Source organism: Camelina sativa, chromosome 9 (assembly GCF_000633955.1).
Source record: "Camelina sativa cultivar DH55 chromosome 9, Cs, whole genome shotgun sequence".
Classification (NCBI taxonomy): domain Eukaryota; kingdom Viridiplantae; phylum Streptophyta; class Magnoliopsida; order Brassicales; family Brassicaceae; genus Camelina; species Camelina sativa.
The window spans coordinates 28,261,770-28,273,065 of NC_025693.1; the positions used below are offsets into that span (position 1 = coordinate 28,261,770).

The 11,296-nt window shown below is 38.3% G+C and overlaps 3 protein-coding genes across 3 annotated transcripts; 1 reads left to right on the forward strand and 2 right to left on the reverse strand.

Moving 5' to 3' along the window:
- LOC104712719 (ethylene-responsive transcription factor ERF021-like) lies at window positions 17–980 on the forward strand. Its single transcript, XM_010429679.1, has one exon. The coding sequence runs from the start codon at window positions 91–93 to the stop codon at window positions 640–642; it is 552 nt and encodes a 183-aa protein (XP_010427981.1). The 5' UTR covers window positions 17–90; the 3' UTR covers window positions 643–980.
- On the reverse strand, window positions 1,076–3,448 carry LOC104712720 (pentatricopeptide repeat-containing protein At1g71460, chloroplastic-like). Its single transcript, XM_010429680.2, has one exon. The coding sequence runs from the start codon at window positions 3,341–3,343 to the stop codon at window positions 1,283–1,285; it is 2,061 nt and encodes a 686-aa protein (XP_010427982.1). The 5' UTR covers window positions 3,344–3,448; the 3' UTR covers window positions 1,076–1,282.
- On the reverse strand, window positions 9,580–10,830 carry LOC104712721 (putative F-box protein At1g71320). The gene has a single exon (XM_010429681.1). The coding sequence runs from the start codon at window positions 10,828–10,830 to the stop codon at window positions 9,625–9,627; it is 1,206 nt and encodes a 401-aa protein (XP_010427983.1). The 3' UTR covers window positions 9,580–9,624.

Consider the following 11,296-nt stretch of genomic DNA (forward strand, 5'->3'; position numbering starts at 1 on the left):
GACCGAAATACAAAAAAAGAACAAACACTCTAGAGCAAAAACTTACTTTTGTGTGTGTTTAAGTGTGTGTGTGTGTGTGTGTGTTTGTTCATGGCTGGTCTTAGGAATTCCGGTAACGGTGACAAAGCGGAAAACGAAGGCAAAGGTGTACCATCTGCATACAGAGGTGTCCGGAAGAGAAAATGGGGGAAATGGGTGTCTGAAATCCGTGAACCGGGGACCAAGAACCGTATCTGGCTAGGCAGTTTCGAGACTCCTGAAATGGCTGCAACCGCCTATGACGTGGCAGCATTTCATTTCAGGGGACGTGAGGCTCGTCTCAACTTCCCGGAGCTCGCCAGCAGCCTGCCACGTCCTGTAGACTCTAGCTCGGACAGCATTCGGATGGCAGCTCATGAGGCAACACTCTGCCGCAGAACCGAAGCATCAGAGTCAGCCATGCAAGTGGACAGCTCTAGCTCCTCCACGGTAGGACCAACAATGGTCAGTCTCTCTCCCAGGGAAATTCAAGCGATCAACGAGTCAACTCTGGGATCTCCTTCTACATTGATGCATTCAACATACGACTCTATGGGTTTTGCTAATGATGTGGAGATGTATGCTTGGGAAACGTACCAGAGTGAGTTTCTTTGGGACCCCTAACCCCAAAACCCAACTCATGGAGAGTTTCTACAGCTCAGTCTTACAAAACTGGGTTCATACCATTGCCAGCATAAGTTACTGGCCTAGAATGCTTAATTTATTAAAGTTTAGTTGTCAGAGTCTAGCACAAGGGTTGTTGATTCTGACGTTATAGTAGAGAATAAAGCTCATCCAGGTTTTGGAGGGAAGGGCACAAGGGTCCCAAATATGGACCTCCTCACATATATTTTAAATTTTTTTTAGTACTATTAGACACACAGCTACTATTTTATAAGCTGTTTTCAGAGATTGTGAGGTGTGACTTGTCATTATTTTAAAAAATTGTTTATTTGATATTATATTGTATGGATTCCTGAAGCTCTAAGATATTTTTATTCTTACTAGACTTGTGTTCTCTCTTGACTTTCTTACCTTAACACAGCATTGACTAATCTTCCGAAGAAATAAAAACTACATTTGATACTGCAAGATTTACAAGTTGAACAAGTCAATCTAATAAATTTCTGGAACCAAATTCAGTATATACAATACTATTGATGCAAGTTCTTGGAAGCAAGAGAACAAAATGTACTATTCAGAATTCTTGGAGCAACTTACTTGGTGGCTTTGAGAAAAGCAAAGAAGATGTCTGAATCTGCAGTCAGGCTTGTAGGGATGACGAGGAACTCATGGCCTCAAGTCTTTGCGCCTCTTCAACACGACCAAATCGATTGAGAAGTTCAATGACCAATGAATAATGAACTTCTGATGGCTGCAGATTATACATCCGGAGCATCAAGTTGAAGAAGCGATAAGCTTCATCAGCAAATCCGGCTTGACTGCAAATAGATAAAACTGCTGTAAATGTGAAGGCGTTAGGAGTAAACCCTCCTGATATCATTTTCTCAAAACAGTTTATTGCATCCCTGAAGCGTCCGTTGCATCCATAAGCCTCTATAATGGCGGTCCATGTCAGAGAGCCCTTTACTACAACAGTATCGAAAGAGAAATTAGCACTTTTGAGATCTCCACATTGTCCATACATCTTGATGATTCTTGCAGACACAAAGGGGATCGACTCAAATTCCTTTTTCAGAATGTGCCCATGAAGCTCCTTCCCCAGCTTTAATGCTTTGAGCTCACTGCAAACAGTCAAAACTCTACCCATCGTAACAGAATCTGGTCTGTGCTTTGATAACAGCATTGATCTAAATATCTCAACCCCTGCTTTTAAATCACTGTTTTCCACATAGCAGTCAATCATGGCAGTCCATGCTTTCACATTCCTTTGCTCTAACCTGTCAAATAATCTGATAGGGTACTCTGGAACACCGCACTTTGAGTACATCACCATCAAGGAAGTGACCAGGGATACATTTGGCAAGAAGAGATTCTTTAAAGCATAACAATGAATCTCCTTTCCTTGCTTTATAGCCCTCAGCTCTGCACAAACAGGAAGAACAGTAGCAATTGTAACAACGTCTGGCTTAAAGCCTTCCTGCTGCATCCAAACAATCGACCTTAAAGCTTGATCAAATCTTCCATTGGCTGCATATCCAGACATCAGTGCAGTCCACGAAATGGCATTCCTCTGTTTGGATCCATAGAACACCCGTCTCCCAGAAACCATATCCCCACACTTGCAGTATAAATCAATCAAACCAGAGTGAACAAACGGCTGTTCCACGTAACTCTTCGATTTCAACACATGGCCATGGACCTCCTTTCCCAGTTTCAGTGCCTTAACATCCCCAAGTACAGGAAGAATCGTTGTAAGTATAACTGAGTTTGGATATATCCCTTCTTCACTTATCATCGTCCTAAAAAATCCTAGTGCTTCCCACTGCCTTTTATTGTGAGCCAATCCAGCAATCATAGCCCCCCAAACAACTATATCTCTCTCTACCATCTCATCAAAGACTCTACGAGCAAGCCCTACTTTGCCACATTTGAAATACATATCAACAAGAGAAGTCTTAAGAAACATACTGCTAAACAAACCATTCTTGATCGCAAGTGCATGCGTCTTCAACCCCTGTCTCAAAGCAGATGCACCAGCAAAGCTCTTGAACACGTTAGACAAACTATAAACATTCAAATCAACCCCTTGCTCCCTCATCTCCGTAAACGTAGATAAAACATCTTGATACCGTTTCTTCCCTGATATCACAGTCCCTCTAAGCAACGCATTCCAAGAATAAACATTTGAGCTAGTACTTTCGTCGAACAGCTTCTGTGCATCCTTAACCGAACCACAAGCAGTGTACAAATGAACAAGCTTGGTCCTAAGAAACTCATTACTCTCCAACCCATTGATACGTATATGAACATGGACTTGCTTACCGTGAATTAACGACTTCCGGCGAACACACGCGGCTAAAAGAGCCGAGAAAGTTGTCGCATTTACAGGTATGCCCCTCTGTTCGAGGTAATCAAGAATCGTGAGAGCGTCTTCGAGATTGTTCTTTCTCGCAAACCTTTGAATGTCTCTGTGGATACTGCTGGGGTTTTGGGAGTGGAGAGGAAGAGAAGAAGGGAAAGCATCTCTTTCCCTAAAAGGTTTGGGCTTTTTGGCGGGAGAAGGTCGTCTAGTTCGGGTTGGTCTAAACGGAGAATTCGCCGGAGCTCCGATTTTATAGGAACGTTGAGGATGGTGGTTGAGACTCGTCGTCACGGGAAGTGAAGGGAGGTCTCGGAATCCGAGAGACGAGACTACTTCCATGGTGGTGACACTCACCACTTGATTAAGCTAAGGTCGTTACTATTTATACCATTAAAACTAGGGACTATCTGACAATTTTACTAAAGTTTTTTACATTAATTTTAATTTTATTTTCCCTTGGCGTGCGAATCAATATTTTTTAAAAAATTGTTGTAAAAATTCGACAAGTCTCTCTATAATATAAGAAGCCACATTGTAATAATTTGTACAAAAGTTAATTAGCATGTGTACACATTAATATTTCCTCACTTAGAAAACTTTTACATAACTTTTTTTTAGCATGTGTAAGTGTAAGTATGAATTGTTTTTTTTTTTTTTTTGGGTATGTATGAATTGTAAATACATGCTGTTATAGTGGTACTTGCCTCATGCACAAATTTAATTTTAATTTTTGAAAATAAGAAGGTTATATTATATAAAATTATTTTCTCCGATTTAATAAAGAGGTTAACTAAATATATAAGAACTAGAATATGACCGTGCTAGAGCACGGGTTGAAATTCTTTCTTTTTGTTTGTTTGGTATCATATATGTGATTATTTTATTTGTTTGAAAATATTTTTTAGATGGAACACTATACTATGAAATCATATATTGAATATGACTTATGAAAATAACATCTATTTTGTAAGATATATTCTATTATATCTAGATTTTGACCTACCAAAAAACATTATTCCAAACTTAAATTTAATCCGAGAAATCATATTTTTGAAATTTTAACCCGTGCTATAGCAAGAAACTATATTCTTTTGAAATTTTTTTCATATTATAGTGACATATTATTGACCCGTACTATAATAAATCAAATTAGAGTGTTTATAATTTTTAACTTTTTGATCTATCATATATTTATGATATTCTTAAAAATATCAAATTAAACTATTTTTAAAGATTCCAAACTAAATTATTTTAAAAATTTATTATAGTATATAAAACTATACAATTCAACAAAAGAAATATATGAAATGAACTTAAATATTCAAATTTCTAGTCGTTACTCAGCTAAAATTTTCTGATAAAGTTAGGTAATATTTTATTTTTTGCATAATCGGAAATCACTTGTAATATGCGGAAAAGTGATTAATTTCTATTAAATTCTGAGATTTTTTTGCCTAGATATGGTTAGTTGAATATTCCCTTAAAAATTTATTTTATTCTTTGAAATATCTTTTTTAAGAGGATTCTAATCATAAATCTATATAACCTATCACATAATTAATCCATATAACCTATCAAATAATTGATCTTAGTTATAACTTATATTAATATTATATGGTCTACCAATTTGAAGTCGTGTACTTCCGTTTTATTAAATAGGGGATGAATCAACTGGAGAATGGAGGTTAAGGGAATCTTTTCGTCAATGAGAAGGAAATCAACGCTCATTAGTTGGCCATCTTTATATTTATAAACACAAATATGAAAAATGAGAATTATCAAAAATCTATTTAAGAAAACAGTTATTACATTTTTTATAATTCTCATTTTCATTTTTTATGAAAACAGTTATTAAAACATACAACCAGATTTATGAAAGTGGAAAATAATGGCGACGGTGATGGCGTGGAGACTCTAGAGTTTCGGCCCAACAATGAGATGGTTACTGGATTCTGCTGCGGTATGGTCATTGATTATTATCTATGGTTGCGAGGGGGTTTTCGGTGCTTTGGTTGCGAAGATATCACAGGAGATTTGGGGGTGAAACAACCCTTCCCGTTTTTTTTATAATAATATTAATTCACTAGTGGTCTCATACCCACTAACAACCTAGCATCAATCAACAACAGCGGATAACAAAACAATTCCATTAAACCAAGAGAATTCCAACAATAACAATCCAATAACCAACAATGCAATAATCCAAAACCAATAATGAAATAACCAAGTTCCAACATCCTACAATGTTCTATCAACCCAACACTAGCAACCTAACAAGAGCTAGACCACAATCAATCAAGTCTCTAGAACATCCTCCTCCTCATCGCCTTGATTCTACGATCACACTTTGCCTTTACCTGCACACCACAAACAACATTTGAGATGCGTAAGTATTATCATAAATACTTAGTGAGGCCGTCCTCCCATCTACTAGGTTATACACACAAGCATCTGAGACTCTCATGTTAAGCAAGCAAACAAACTCAAACAATACATCAAACCAGGAAAACAAGTCTCGGATGAGACTGGTGTCGACCGACGATTAATCGGTGTCGACCGATGCTAGAACAACATGGTGTCGACCGACACCACATTGGTGTCAATCGACACTGCTTCTGCAGACGCGAACTGCACGAACACAAACGTCGATCCTCCGTTCCAAATCATCTCGAAACCATCCCAAACTCATCCAAACACCTCGAGAACCTATGGAAAACATGAAAGCAACAAACCAAAGCAAACAAAACACCACAAGCAACAAAGAACAACCCAAACAAAAGATATATCAGGCTTAGATCAACCATGGTCAAGCACTCACCTCTTTTGCAGGAAGATTGGGTTGAGAAATGGTGGAAACAACACCTTCACAAGCTTCTCCTTCGTTCCCAACAAAAGCTTTCCCTTCTACAACTAAAGATCTCAACAAAAACCACCAAAAACTAGCCAAAACTCTCAAAAACCACAAGTTCTCTCCTTTCTCTCTTTTTCCTCTGTAAACGGCGACAATACACCCTCAAACCCTTAATTCATCGCTTCTCCACTTATATACTTGGTTTAGATAAGTAAACCAAACCAATGAAACCAAAATCGCAAATTAAAAACAAATCCGACGAACTCAGAAATAGTGGTGTCGGTCGACACCCACTCCGAAAATACAATAACCGGTTCGCGGATGTTACAGGGGGATCTGGTTTATTGAGGGGATCTGGAATTACGAGGGTTCGTACGAATTACGATTTTGGTCTTTGTTTCATTCGGATATGATTGGATCCATTTTATTTTGACGATTTTGTATGGATTTGGTGCTAGATGATTCGCAATGGAGATCTGGGGTTTCAGATTTGGTAAGTTGGATTCTCCTCTCTTCATTTTTCTCAGAGGAATTTGGCTCTCTACGAGGTTATTTAGGGATTTGGTTTGGAATTTTGATTCTTGGTTGAACGGATTTGATACCCTCTTATCTGGTAAATTTTGCTATTATCATTGGTGCTTTAGTTTATGTCACGATGAGGATTTTTGTGGAGAAGCTGCTTGAGGATCCGTGGCCATTTCTACTTTCTCTTTGGCGGAGAAACATGGTGATCGACGGTTTCAAAGCTACATGGGTGAGGTGGGTGGCGAGAGAAGAAGGCAGAGTGATCAGGAGGTTAAGCTCCATGTTGCAAGTAACAATCAGGAAACTGGGGAGTCTTCCGGGCAGGGATTACAACGGCAGGAGAGCAGGCAACACCAGGGGGGACAGAGGGCTCGTTCTCGTTTTCCATAAGGGGGGGCATCACATCGCCCCCGTCGATGTGCTGATGCACTACGGGCGGCTGATCAGAGAGGGATTGCAACGGCGGTTGATCCTATACGTGAGCCTGCTGCAGTGGTGGATGGGAATGTGGATAGGGAGGTCTCTCGTGCGTCCCAAGCAGTGGAGCAGGTCCAGAAGAAGGTATGCAAGACACTGTTTCAAGATGATAACAAGGATGCATCCGGGGAAACGGTATGTACTAAAATGTGTGAGGATGGTGTGGAGCAGGTTTCTGCGCAGGTGACTCCTCCGGTCATGGCGGGGGGGTGTAGATTCGTTTATGGGTGAGGCTTCTTTGTCTGAGTGGGGACCTCTACTCCTGCCTCGACGGTGGTGGAGGACGCTGCTGATGCGGAGCTGCAGGAAACTGAGGTCATGGATGATGTTGTTTCAAAGTCGGATGTGATGGTGGAGGTGGCGAGAAGGAGACTGGCGGTACAAATTCAGTTCTGGTCGAGGCTTAGGTTTATGAGTCAGTTGCGACAGGCTCAGGTTTGCCAGGAACTGTTGCTTTTTCTCATGTTTCAGATGAGCAAATGGCGACGGGTGAAGTGAATGATGCAAAAGGGGAGAAGGCGGTTAAGCCAAAGGTGGGTTTACTGAAGGGGGTAGGTTCAAAGAAGTTGAATGTCTACCTTCGCAACACTCTGAGAGGAGACCTGCTCTTAAGACTGCGGATCAGGGGGGCGATAGACACAACCCGAAGAACCAGGATATGGGGAAGGGTGCGGCAGGTGGCTGCAAACCACCTAAACCAACGGTTGATAAATGAAGATCCTCAGCTGGAATTGCCAAGACCTGGGTAATAAGGCAACTATTGGACATCTTAGAGACCTTTGGTTTCAGCACCGTCCTGATTTTTTGTTTCTTTCTGAGACAAAGCAGTCTTATTCTTTTATGGAACAGTTTGTATGCCATTTTGGCTATTTAAATTTAATAACAGTTGATCCAATTGGTTCGAGTGGTGGATTAGCAATTTTTTATAATAAAGATGATTTTAATGTTACAATTGTTTTTGAGTCGGATTGAATGATTGATATTGAGGCAGTTTATAAAGGCAAAGTGTTTAGTTTAACTTTTGTTTATTGAGATCCAGTCCTTAACAATCGGGACTTAGTTTGGGAGCGGTTGACAAGAATGGGGATTTCTAGGAGTTCCCCATGGTTTGTAATCGGAGATTTTAATGAATTAACGGGAAATCATGAGAAGAGGGGTGGAAAACTCCGTCATGTGTCTTCTTTTCGATCTTTCAATTGCATGATCCAAGATTGTGGTTTTCTGGATTTTCCATATCTTGGAGATTTTTTGTCATGGCATGGTTGGCGAGATAAAAAACTAATACGGTGTAGGTTGGATAAAGCCATTGGTAACGAGGATTGGCATGCTATTTTCCCGGACACTGTGACGGAATATTTGCCTATGGTGGCCTCTGATCATAAGCCTTTATTGGCTTTTATAGGAGAAAAGTACCCACAGGGGAAGCAACGCTTTGTGTTTGATAGACGGTGGCTAAGTAAAGATTGTTTGATGAGTGCTATTTCTTCGGGTTGGACTGCTGACGAGCGGCACGAACAAAGGGCTTTCATGGACAAAGTGGTAAATTGTCGGCAGTCTATTTCGCGGTGGTAGAAGAAAACCGTTCTGGTTGGACGGATATCTACTAGACAGGCGGATGATGCGACCACTTCAAAGAAGATTGCTGAGTTAAATATACAATTGAGGGAGACTTATCGAGATGAAGAGATTTATTGGTATCAGAATAGTCTGAACAGATGGATGCGGGTGGGTGACAGGAATTCCAAGTATTTTCATGCCCATACAAAGCAACGAAGGGCTCGAAATAGAATAGTGGGAATTTTTGATAAAAATGATGTGTGGTCTATGGATGATGATGTGATATGTAATACGGCGGTGTGATATTTTGATGAGTTATTTTCAACTCTTAATCCGGCTAATTGTGATGACATTCTCAGGGAAGTAAATAAGGTGATTATGGATGACGTTAATGCCTGCCTGACCAGTTTTGCGACAAAATAAAGAGGTCAGGGCTGCTTTGTTTATGATGCATCCTGATAAAACCCCAGGACCATATGGGATGAATCAAACTCAAGCATTCTTAAAGATTGTAGTAGATGTTTCAGATTCTGTTTAGAGGTGTGTAGATACTTTAGGTCTGAGTGCCCATTGGCTTAGATAATGATTGTCACAAGTCAAAGGGATATGCAAACTAAAATATTAGTTTCCCTTTCAGTCTAGCGAATAGGGTGGGTCAGAGCTGGATAGCTGGTCTCTTGGGTGAACCTATAGATGGAGATGACTTCACTGTGGATTTGGTAAATGTTAGTGAAGCTCATGGCCGTGTAGCCAACCTTACCGAACCGCTGCCTAGTCAACTGGAACTAAAGAGCTAGTCAAGTCAAGTTATCAATGTGATAGTGATTAAAAATACCTATGGGTTCCTCCTAAATGTGATAGTCAAGTCAAGTTATCAATGTGATAGTGATTAAAAATACCTATAGTTTTCAGCTTATTTACAGTAACTCTTCACTCCAAATAATTCTCTTTATCCCTACTTTCGTTTTGACAATCGTGAAAACTGGTTCAAAATATTGTATTTATTCATCCTAGCTATGTAATTTATTGATTAGGAAAAGCTGAAAAAGAAAAAGAGAAATGACAACAGTTTTAAAGATAGCTCAAATAAATAGAAATGACAATATACTTACAATATATATATATAAATCTAAACATTCTTTTTAAATTATATATAATATTGGTAAAAACTTAACAGTTTGGATTTGACCAAGTGAAAGTCAAAACAACATCAGAGCATCAAACTTGCAGGAGAAATCATCGTCGGCGAAAAAAAAATTGTTGTTTGTCTAGCCAAAGAAACTTGATATCGATTCTTTCTAACACTTCCAAAATAGGCAGCCGCTAGACCAAGCATCCAATACTTTTCATGTAACTGGCTGGTACTTATACAATATATTCTCACCCATTTCTCGCCAGGAGGATATTCTTGTTGTAAACTCCAAACACGCAAATCTGAACCGTTTAGCAAATCCGATACGCACAAACGATCATTGAGACTCCACATTTCTATACTAGTAGCCTTATTTGCGTAACACTTTGGTAACATTATCCATCGAAATTTTTCGGTATGAAGATCGATAGCTAGTAGCATTGAAAGTTTGTGCGAAATATTATCTAATGTCAACCAAAAGAGGGATCCGTTTGCGTAGACTGATGAATGCTGTTTGCAGAATCTACGATAAGTTAAACTATAAAAACCTGTGTCTCTTTGCTTACCATCATCGAAGGATATGATCTTGGCCTTGAAACAACCCAAATCATAATTTATAACTCTTGGATATATCAAAATCACCTTATATGATTTTGTAACAATATCTTTGCCAAATCCAGCAAGACTCGGTATTATCTTCTCTAATTCACCTTCATAACCCAATACTAGTTGAGAAACTTCTCTCCGTGGTTTATTGGGCGTTGCAGTAAACCTTAATTTAAGAGTAAATGGCCATTGCGAAAATGACGGAGAAAGTGTCATGTGTTCTTTAGTCGTCGGATTGATCAAGTAAATGTACCTAAAATCATCGTAGATACAAATCAAGACCAATCCATCACAAGACCCCAAGACTTGAATAGTTTTCTTTTGAGATTTATCGATTGAATCGTCAGGAAAAGTGTAGTAACTAGAAGAAGAAGGACAATATTTTCCTTCATCTCTAGAAAAAGTATCCAAACACAAAGTTATTGAGTTTGAATCTTGTTTATCAAACTTGGCTGATAGTTGTTGACTAACAACTAGAAGTTTCATATTAGGGGTTGGTAATCCTGTACGAACGAGTCGCTTGTGGGAAAAATAGGTTGATTCGATCATCGATCTCCATTTTTTCGACAAGACTTTGGATCTAGCGAGTGATTTTATTGGAAGATGGTAAAATATCTCTTCAACTATATCCTCTGATAAAAAAATTGTCTTAGGATTATTTTGTTTGTTATCCTCCATTTTCTTCTGGGCGATGATAATACATAGTTTAGTAGAATATATATATATATATATATATATAGAGTTAACATTAATTAATTGTAAGAAAGAAGATTTAACACATTTAACTCATTTTAGAATAATAAAGAGTAAATAAATAAATGTGTATATATAAGCTATAAATAAATGTTGATTTCATGAAAAAATTACATGTTGATTAATATATGTATATATCATTACTAAAATTAATGTGAATAAAATGAGAAAATTTATGACTAAATATGCTTTCATATAATTTTCTTTTGAACAATTAATCACTTTTCATTATTTGTTGATATTAATCTATTTATTTGAACATTGATAGATTTTAAAATTTTCTTCTATAAATTCTCCAAAAAGTTTTCTACAAGTTTCTCCATTAAGTAATAAACTAATACATGTGTCTTTTTCCTTAAATTTAAATACACTAAGGGGGGGTATTCGTTTG